This window comes from Stegostoma tigrinum, chromosome 19, assembly GCF_030684315.1.
Source record: "Stegostoma tigrinum isolate sSteTig4 chromosome 19, sSteTig4.hap1, whole genome shotgun sequence".
NCBI lineage: Eukaryota > Metazoa > Chordata > Chondrichthyes > Orectolobiformes > Stegostomatidae > Stegostoma > Stegostoma tigrinum.
The window spans coordinates 31,428,310-31,439,593 of record NC_081372.1 but is presented as its reverse complement, the minus strand read 5'-3'; the positions used below and the strand labels follow the sequence as shown (position 1 = coordinate 31,439,593).

General features: G+C 36.4%; 1 protein-coding gene across 1 annotated transcript in view; it reads right to left on the bottom strand.

The window, feature by feature from the left end:
- Window positions 1-2,593: 2,593 nt before the first annotated feature.
- prpf6 (PRP6 pre-mRNA processing factor 6 homolog (S. cerevisiae)) overlaps window positions 2,594-11,284 on the bottom strand; it is a 69,995-nt gene continuing 61,304 nt past the window's right edge. The window contains exons 19-21 of the mRNA XM_048549918.2: window positions 9,472-9,586; window positions 8,217-8,343; window positions 2,594-6,731 (exon numbers count right to left, since the gene is read on the bottom strand). Of these exons, the coding sequence (XP_048405875.1) occupies window positions 6,579-6,731; window positions 8,217-8,343; window positions 9,472-9,586 (395 nt within the window). The 3' untranslated portion in view covers window positions 2,594-6,578. The remainder of the gene's footprint in view (window positions 6,732-8,216; window positions 8,344-9,471; window positions 9,587-11,284) is intronic.

The following is an 11,284-nucleotide window of genomic DNA, read 5'->3' as shown; positions in this document are numbered from 1 at the left end:
TTGAAATTCAGGGATAACAAATTGTTCCTTCATTCCATTCTACAGAAAAAAAGCAGAACCTTGAAAAGAAGCTGTTTCTGTATCAGTCTCAGTGCTATGTGTGAAAAGAATTAGAACAAGATGGTTTAAAGGCGAGGGGTGGCAACAAAGTTCAGGAGGGAATGTTTCAGATTCCTGGGATTTTGGGACCGACCAGTTGTGTGACAGATGGATGGATGGGTTACAGGTAAACAGATTAGGGATTTATAACCCTACAAGAAGATCAATAGCTGCTATAGTGTCCTAATGTAGCAGAGAGTTGGACATCAACATTTATTGTGAAAATGTTGAAACCAAGTGCAGACAGGACTGGGAATGAAAGTTACAAATATTATAAAATGAGGTAGGCTAATTTAAGGTGCATCAAGAATGATAGATGCAGAATAGATTTACTAGTATTATACCAAGGATCAAAAACTACAGATACACAGAGAATCTTCAGCTGGGGTAATTGATTACCTTGAATCAGAGATGGTTTAATGGCAATTTTATACAGTTGTTCCTGATCATGATTTTTTTTACAGAATAGAAAGGGAGAAACTGTTTGTAGTAGCACAGGAACCCATAACCAGAGAACATTGCTGTGGTATGATTTCTGAAAGAACTAGATGATGCATGTTTTCATGCAAGTTCTTGTGATCAAAAATGCACTGTCTGAAAGGGTGGGGAAGCAGATTCAATATTAAAGCTCAAGAGGGGATTGGATAACAAAATACTTGAGACTTTGTAAGTAGGACTTTGGAAATGGAGCAGTGGGGTGAGAGTATTTGGTTAGCTACAAGCTAACACTCTTTTTCTGTGCTATCTTGTTCAATGATTTCTGAAAGGAGACTGGAAAGAATATTCATGCCATGCAAGAAGATGAAAGCCATAGTTAACAAAGGCAAAATCTTCCAAGTTTACTATCAAACTTCTCTTCAATTGTTGGGTAAAAACAAAAATGTAGAACAATTTAAAATTGCAATAATTAAGAGCAAATATTACAAGTTTGCTCTCCAATTTATGTATTTATCAATTCATGGGATACGTGACTGCTAGCCAGACCAGCAATTATTACGGGTACTAATTGCCTGTGAAGGTGGTAATGAGCTGCGTTTTTGAACTGCAACTGTTTGTTAGCCACCGATACATCATTGTTGTTTGTGAGGGAGTTCCAGGATTTTGACTGTGAAATTGACACTGAAGCATGAGCAATACACTTCCAAGTCAGGACGGCAAATTGTATGGTGAAGAACTTAAGGGTGGTGTCGCTGTGTTATACTAACTACCCTTACCTTCTAGCTGGTGGTCATCATGTGTTTGGAATATGCTCAAACTGTAGGTTTGCATCAAGAGTGGAAAAACAATAGCATAACAACATTATTGTTTTGCATAGAAAAATGACAAAGGTTTGTCACCTGTTGTACCAATCAGTTGGAGCAGCTTACATAAATAACAGTGCTGAACAGAATGACGATGTCACTCAGATAGGATGGCAAATTTCAGAATGAATACTTGGCTGTAATCTTGTGGAGATTTTACATTTGTTTGCTGTTAAGTCAAGCTATTACTTTGTTTCAATTGGGAACACTTTTGATGTCACAACGTTTGATGTTACATCACCAATCCTACAGAATTATTATGGCAATAACGTGCACTGCAATTGAGGTGTTGTAAGTATACTTAAGAACTGAGGGAAGAAATGGCTTTCTGGACCTTGAAAGGACTGCAGACTGCTCAGGAAAAGCAGACATTTTAATTCCAGGACTACAGGAGCTGGGGAGGGTTGTACAAAGACTGTTATTTCACAAACTAACAGACAATAATGAAACACAATTCCTACTCGCTTATGATAGCTAAGATACATCCATGATACTCCTCCTGTACTGACTTGCTCTCTAATGTATGCCATGAGCTCAGCTGAAACATCACTTAATGCAAGTGCTGTGCATTTAAATGCCACTAAAGAGCTGGTTCACTTACTCAGAGATGCTGAATACTGATTCTGCAGAGTTTCTGGAATCACTTGCTGACTACAGCTGTCTCCCCTGTGGCAAGAATGTTCCAATCTCAAGCTGAGGTGATTGTACAAATTAATGGTAGACTGGAAACCCACTGGAAATGTTTTCTGCAGTGTAATAGCCATATTCCATTATTATTCATATTAACTACTAACAGTATTCTGTACATGTAGTGTGCATAGCTAAGTTAATTTTTTAAGGGCTCTGAAAAAGTGATGATTTGTCCAGGAGCCATAATGCAAATAGTTAGGTTTCATTGCAGCATATTGTCAATATTGTTGTTTAGGAGTTGTATTCTGATCCCAGCTGATATTCTGCCTGGGCAAGTGAGGTTGCAGTCTGAAAATGTGGCTCAAAAGATCATTGTTTTGTAGTGGTTTTAACAAGGTGTTCTCTCAATGAGAGAAAAGCACACAATGTTGCCATTTGGTTTTAACAACAAAACAGCTGTTCATCTCATGCAAGAAATGAAATAGAATAGGATAAACCCAAACTATTAATACACAAGTTTATTAGACGTTTTGAAAAACAAAGTAAAATAGAATTCCATTAATGCTCAAAGCACTTCTTTACAGATCCCAAAAATATCCTTGTACAAAACTGGCACAAGAGAAGAAGTCCTTTCTACTAATACTTCAATGGGTTTAACATAACTGTAACTTTAAATCCCAGTCGGAAAATTTTATAGCTTTTTTTTCCGGTAGCTTTCATATGCCTGAATTTAATTGTTCTTGGCCTCAAATAACCTCTTCGGGGTCTTATTCAAACACTTCTGGTCTGGAACTATTACACAACTCTTACTTTAAAGTCAATCTTCACTGTCTTCTCCCTCCCACAGACGTCTTCTTTATGTCTTCATCTAAGGACTCATGTAGAACTGTCCCAATCTGAAACTAGCTCTAGTTATTACTCTAAGCTTAAAGGTCCAGAACCCATGATGCATGCATACTTAGCTTTTTCAGTTGGAAACTCTCCTAAGGTACACAAAAAAAGCCACTTTTTTTAAGTTACTTGTCTATCAATAAAAATAATTACCACAGCTAAGGAAATATTTACTAGGTAATAATCCAATTTATAGATACAGAAAAATCCATGTCATTAATTCAAAATTTAAAACATTATTATACAATCTTATCATTGAATCCCTACATCGTGGAAGCAGGCCATTTGACCATTTTGAGCCACTACTGACCCTCAAAACATCCCTCTCAGTTCCCCCACCCCACCCTATAATCCCATCTAGCCTGAGGCAACTTAACATAGCCAATCTTTGGACTGTAGGAAGAAACTGAAGCACCTGAAGGAAACCCATGCAGACACAGGGAGAAAGTTGCCGGAGGGTGAAATCAAAACCAGGTCCCTGACTCTGTGAAGCAGTAGTGCTAACCGGTGAGCCACCATGCTGTCGTAATTCTCATTCTCTGATTGGGAAACAAACCTGGACTGTGGTGGTGACAGCAATGAATCCTAATCACTAGACCACCAGGGAAAGTCTAAAATATATATGAATCACACTCTATATCACAATTACAACAGGGTAAATTAATTTCAGAGCTTTCCAAATGATCTGAAGAAGGGTCTAGGCCTGAACAGCTTTCCTGCTCCTATGACGTTTGCTTGGCCTGCTGTGCTGATCCAGCTCTACACCTTCTTATAGACTTGAGTCTAACATATACCGCAGTATTTGGCACACGTAGACTAGTCATGACAAAGTGACAGGTTGACCTACCTTAAGTATAGTAAACTATTTAAGAATTTTTAACACAACAAATAATAGCTTTCATGATTTTTTTTCTGGTACTGCCCGAGAAATATTGTACACCTGCTAATGTCAGACTTGAACTCTCAAACACTTCATTATTAATTTCGTACTTAGCCTCAGCGCTATCCTAAACAGAGCATATGCAATTGAAATAATCAAGTGTCAATATTGACTTTCTACTACACTATCTTTGTAACCCAACAAAGCAACACTATAACTGACAAAAAGTCACTCACCTTACGCTTATCTAATTAAGGTAACAATTTCATTAGAATACAGTTCTACATTTCACAACTGTAATTATGGCTATAGCTTGCATCAGGGCATATTCCCTTTAAGTTGAAACTCATCTCTACGTATTATCCTGCAACCCAGAAACATGAATTGTTAATTTCCAAGTTTCTGACTCAAGGTTACAAATAAGTATCAATCACCAATCCGGTATACATGGGACTCCACTATAGCTGGGCAACTCAAAGTAAGACCTGAGTAGTTTGTTGCTCTACTTAGTTGTGAAGAGTGGGGATAGAAAGAGCCATAGTGGTGTTATTGCTTTAAGCACAAAGGTGTTGGCTGATAGACACAGCTGCTCTGCAGTTTGAGTACCAGTTGTTAACATTGATCCTTGTTCACATTAGGAAACAGAATGCTCCTGAGTTTTCTTAAGGATAAAGCTGTTCCATTTTCATTTCTACACTTGTCTTTTGTTTCCTGTCCAATTACCATAGGATGTTGTCACTTAACTGGTCCTGTCTGTCAGACATTCCCTTTCAGCAGTTATCATTTTTCTTCTCTTCCAATTCTAATTAACGGTCCAATGTCTACTGTTTCTTTCCAGATGCTGCTTGACTTAGCATGATGTTTTTATTTCTCAAGGGTTTGTTGTTTGATCTTTATTTCTTTGCTCCTGAAAGCCTACTGTAATTGCCTGAAGCAATAATTGCTGCAGCATTCCTACAATTTCCCCACATGTGGATTTATGAAGTGATAGTTCTATTGCAGATCATGTTCAACGTAAGTGTCTCCAATACTAAATAATAAGTTCCCAAGTATTGACCCATTTCCACTAATAGCCCAGAAGATTCTGCTAAATTAACAAATTTTAAATTACACCCATGACGAACATGTAAATTTGTGTTCCCAAAATGGTGGTACCCAAAAGATAATTTAAATTATTGTACTGTATTCCTATAAGTAGTAAATCATTACTAGTAATTTTTAAAATAAACATTATTACAGCCCCTTTGGCTTTTTCTTTATCTTAATCCAATCATGCACTTTCTGGTGCTTACTTCACTAACTCATTCAGCTTCTCAGCCTTCACTGTTTCTTTCTTAATTCTCAGTAAGTAAACAAAGGCTCTTCTACTGTCATCCAAATTTCCAGCAAATTCTCTTTGTATAAAAGTATGTAGGAAAATATATACTGGTGCAGACAGCATGATTCGCCATTGTAGCAAATCTGGGCCAATATGTTTATAGGAAATGATAGCAGAAAGTACACTCATTTGCTGCTTGACTTCCATACTCCAGGTTTGACTTTTCTTTCTGGTGATTGATCTTCAGAGGAAATAATGGATGTATTTATTTAGCCCAAATGCTTTTCAGATGGGCGTGCCTTGCCTACAATTAAAGCTGTTGCTTCCTTCACTTCCATTATAGAATCATGGACTTCTTACAGTGCAGAGGTGTGCCATTCAGCCCACTGGGTCCACATCAATGGTCAGAGTATCCCACCTAGATTCAGCCCTCCTACTTTATCCCCATAACACTACATTAACCATAGCTAACCCAAGTCTACAACATCCTTGGAATACTTAGCATGGACAACTCAACTAGTCTGTACATCTTTGGACTGTGGAAGGTACCCAGAAACTGTTGATCCTTCCAGTACCCACTTAGAATTCAACATTCACTCTAAAAACAACTCTGGATGCATTTGAGCACAAAGCAACTCATCCTGAAACTGGCATTTAAAGTTTGCTGCCACTCCCAGCGATAGTGGTTTTCGCAGCAAAACAGTAGGCATGTGACATTGCTGTGTAACTTTCAAATTATTGTTACTACAATTTGCTAATTTTAGAGCAGATGTGCGTGCAGTGCCTACATATGGAAATAGCATTTTGTACTGTTAGTGGGCACTTGATTCAGTCTTCATTCCAGATGGTTTTGCAACCACACACTAACAAAAACTGAGTTTAGAAATGTTAATTGCATACAGTATAGAAATGGGAGTTATAAAAGGAACACACAATGCTATCCGTAAATTCAAAACAATTTCTTATTTAGAATAGCAGAATTGAGTCAGTACCCATAATAAAGTGAAAATGGCACTGAGTTAAGAAGTGCTCAGACTGAACAGACTTACAAGTACTTGTAGATATAACATGGTAATTTAAACAACTTGCTCGAATAACAAAAATTTCTCATCTGTTATTTTTCTCTGGCCATTTATGCAGGTTTCCTGTATCCATGGGATCCATTTATTAAGATTTTTATCCTCCTATTCTCTAGTAATAAACAGCTACTACACTACAACTACCATTGGTTTTTAAAAAATGTATTATCCACTGCTTTAAACTATGATGACACTCAGTTTATTTTAAAATAGTATTGTACACAATAACAAGTAGTTTCCCAACAGAAAATTTCAGGAGTTGCATAAAATACATAGGGAAAGGAAGACAGAGGAGACACAGATTTCTCCAATAAAGCATTAAGCTATTCTAAAAGGGAAAAAAAGCCAAATCTTTAGATACAATATCTTCACACAAAATTTCAAAACGTATTTTTTATTTGAGCGGCTACAAGCATAAGAATCTCTCCGATCTTTCTTTGCCAGTTCTTGATGTCTTTTGATACTTCACACCATAACTCTCCATGTCTTGGTTCTGCATTTTCACACCGCCTTTTCACATCCTCATGCTGTTCCTGTAAGGAATGACAGATTAAAATGCATTTGAAGCTTGGAAACCTTTAAATAAGATAAATCAATGTAAACCCAACATTCAATACTAATTACTGTGAAGATACAACATCTACATATGGCTTTACTTAGAAGTTGTTCAGTCCATTTCTGAATTATTGAACAGTTCTGATCTAGCACTGGGCAATTAGTTATCCTACATGTAACAAAAATTTAACAGAAGACTATGCACCTTCATCTTAACTTGAAAATGTATTTAGGCAAATTTAATTATTTTTGTACAGAATCAGGTGCAGAGTATTTACTTAAAATTACTGTTTGTAAAGATAATATCTAAATGCTTTATTATTAAAGGTAGATTTTTGGCTTACAGGATAATGTTTAATAACCAGGTTACATATTCAAGTTGTTTCAAGTCGCTGTTTATGCTAAATATCTGTTTTCTCAATTCTAGAAAAGCCATACTCCGTCCAATGAAATTGTATTATGTTAAACAAAATATTGATGCAACCAGATGTATTGTAAAACTTACTGCCTAAGATTGAAGATTTCTGGCTCATGTTTATTTGTTTATTCATCATTGTTCATTCTACTTGTGGTTAATGAATATTAACTACTCATTGGAAATTGTACACTAACTTTTTAATTTTGATAAACTGTTCCCTGAATAATAAGCAGTCTTCTTCATCTGCACCTTTTCAGCATTTGAGGGTCATTAATTTTCTATTAATCTCATTTACCATTAAGTACAGGTTATAAAGAGAGTTTGGGTTAAAGTTCCAAAACAATTCTGGAACAAAAAAACTGAAGTTGCTGGAAAAGCTCAGCAGCATCTGTTTAGAAAACTCAAGAGTTAATGTTTTGGGACCGGTGACCCTTCCTCATTCTGGCTGGGTACTGGACTATCTGAGCACTTTTCTACTTATACAAAATCCTACCCAATATGCACAATATCTATGTCATCTATGGTAACACCTAACACTTACCAAAATGCCCAAGTGCTGCCGTGCGAGTTATGTTCAATCAACTACTTTCATTTGGGTAAATCATAGTTTTAGACAAATGCAGGTTCAGATCATCTTCACTATATTTCAAAGTGTTACTGATTTCTACATCCCATTTCTTTTTTACTGTAGAGGCAAAAGGGGCTTGTGAATGGACAACAAATCAATTTGGCAGCAACATTCTCATCTCCCATTAGTTTACTTCCACCAGTCATGCAACAGATCATGCTTCAGACCTGAATGGTGGGAAATAACCAATTCCAGCAGATAGAATTACACTTTCATCTGGCATAGTGATGTATTTGGCTGTTTCAAAATGGGAATAAAATCACAACTATGCACCAAAACAAAGCTCTCAAAAATATACCGTACTGATCCAATGAGGTTCAAAAATGACATTAAAGATGTAAAGGTGGACATTTAGTTAAGTATTTATATAACTTTTAAGTTCTCATGTTTTTGACTGCAATAACAACTTTTGGCTACCTCAGTACCATGCTGTAGCTCAAATTTGTAAAACAGAGCCCAAGCATCTCCAAGATCAGGATCAATTTTCACAGTTCTGTGGAACCACTCTCTTGCCTTGGTTATTTTACGTTCACTCCAAAACAGTCTGAAATACAAAAGGAAAGAAATGTAATTTGAAAAGTACTTGCTATAAAGAGATGATTTGTGTTTTCTGGTTATTTTCATGCCATGCTGTGACAAAATAAGCAGGGAAATGAATAACTTGTTAGTGAATATATACATGTGATAGTGTAACATTTTATAGCTTCAACTAGAAGAACAAAACACACAAATTACATAAATATCTAGGAATACTCATTCATTGGAAAGTATTCAAAAGAGATTAATGCATGTTAGAATTGATGGATTTAGTCTTCACTCAAATGGTCTGAAAATTAAAATTTCTGGCATATTAGTTCCTATTCCTCGAATTGTTGGACATTCCATTTTTAAAAGTTATATAAATTATAATAACTAACAGAATATGAACATAATTCATTTAAATAGTATCACAAATTAAGCATGAAACTTTGGCAATCTCTCTCTTTAGTAGCTTGTGTACACACTGGAACTGACATGTTTTAAGCAGGAAATTCATATGTTAAATGCATTAAGTGTAGATTTAATTTTGCTTTTTACACCCTATCAATCCTGGGGAAGATATGAACCGCAGATCTGGGGACTGTACAAGTTTTAGTGAAAATCTACGGCCCTCCTTTATTTTTTCACCATTGCACAAATGTCCAAGTTTTAGCTGCTGCAGATGGGACTAGATGTCAATGCATCAGCACCAACATTGTCTCTGAAATGTGCTGCTTTGCAGTTGCTTCCAGGGTTCACAACAGACTTATTGGCATGCTGGCTCTTGGTGACGGAACTAGTTTTGGAAGTTGCTCATGGACAGACCCTGGGGGTCTGCACTGAAGAAAACGAACAAGGGAACATAGGCTTGCATGTGACTGGTGTCTGCGGAGCCTCTAAGCAGCTGAATGAATACACAACTTAGAGGGAATGCTTATCTAAATGCAGAATTACAGTCCAAACAAATTCCATGGTGAAATGAACGTAGTGCTGGTGCTCCAGAAATGACGCTCAATTTTAGTACTGGTATCAGATTTCGACTGTTGACATGAAACAGTGAATTATTTCACTTTACTGCAATGTTATGGCAATATGAGGCATCCACATGTCATTACTTTTACATTTAAGCAAAAGACTCAACATAGCAACTTACTTTGCTACCGCGAGGAGGACATGAGGATCATGCTCACATTTCTTCAGAGCATCTACACTTTTGGTCTTTCTTTGTGGTCTTGCTTCCAAGAAAACAGCTTCAGCCCAAAGAATACCTACAAATAAAACAACTTCAATACATTAACTGGAACAATGCAAGTCTTTGATAACAAATACAAAGGAAACATGTTTATCTTGTGTACAAGACACTCATTAGGCCTTAGTTGAAAAATTGTGTATAGTGTGGCTACCACATTACAGAAAAGACATGAATGGATTAGAGAAAGTACAGAAATGATTTACAAAAATGGTTCCAGAAATGAGAAACTCAGTTCTGAAAACAGGCTGAAGAGGTTGGGATTGTTCTCCAAGGACTGGACAGGTTGCAAGGAGATTTGGTAGGGATTTTCAAAATCATGAACAGGTTGGATAGAATAGACAATGAGAAGCTATTCCAACTTGTAAAAGAAAAAAAAGTTCGATTTAGTAATAAGTAAAAGAAGCAAAAGCAATGTGAGAAGAAAACATTTTTAAGTAGCAATTGGTTAGGGTATGGAATGCAATGCCCAGAAATGTTGAAGAGGCAGGTTCAACAAGGTATTGGACAACTGTTGAGAGAAATGCTGTAAAGGGATAAAGGGGAGTTGGCAGGAATCTATCATCGGTCCATTTCCTGTCGCATTATTCACTAGTATTTAAGGATTTGGAGAGTGGTTTAGGATATGTTATGTTCTTAATACTGTAAATGATTCAGCCATTACTACAAAACAGCAAACTTAAAGCAATAAATCATTTGATCTTTATTTTAAACCATGTTGATGTCTGAAATACTGAATAGAACTTTTAACTTACCTCCAATATGAAAAAAATCGAGCGTTTGTTCAATGGGTGGCCAATCTGACAATTCTAAGTTGATTCTGGATTGCTCATTAATTTAATTTAAGGATGGGGACATTCAGTTGTTGAACATATTTAAGGTATAGATTAGTCCATTTAGAATTTAAGGGGATCAAAGAACATGGCAAAAAAATGGGTGATCAGCCATGATCTTATTAAATGGCAGATCAAGTGCGTAGGACAAAACAGCCGACTGCTGCTCTTATTTCTTGTTCACATGGATCCCATATTTCCTGAAGAGGGCACTACTACGCTTTAGGTCTAAGTTATAGTAAGTTTCAGCAAAGAAAATCCATAAAGGTGTATGGGCAAATACAAGTGCCAGATGTGGCAGAGTTAAAACATTGCTGAGTGCAAAGTTTAAATGTTGAATCACTATGACTTTACCTGACTAAAGGGCAGTGCTCCGACAGCTTTTGATTTCAAATAAACCTGTTGGTGTATAACCTGGTGTCGTGCGACTTCTAACTTTCTACACCTCAGTCCAAAACTGGCACCTCCACATCATGGCTGAATTACTGACATCATTGTTACTATGTTGTATAATATATTGTTAAAGAGCAAATCACCTTTTCTATGATGCATCTAATATGAATTCAACAATGATACAGTGCTGAAAGCTGTTTGACCCTTCATACCTCTACCCTTTTCTTGGTACAGCCACCCTATTAAACTCATTCTTGATCTTTCCACTTGCCTTTTTTCACTCAGATGTTTATCCTTTTAATTATTGCCAGAAATACAAGTTCACTGTGAATTCATTTCAAACAACTTACAAAGGCACAAGCTTTTGTCACAAACAAAGGGAAACAATTAGTTTTGGATAGGCAAATTTGATAGGAATACCCAATGTTTTTGCTGTGTTTGCTCCATCTCTATTTTCAAAACTTCTTCATCCTAAACCTTTGAAGCACAAT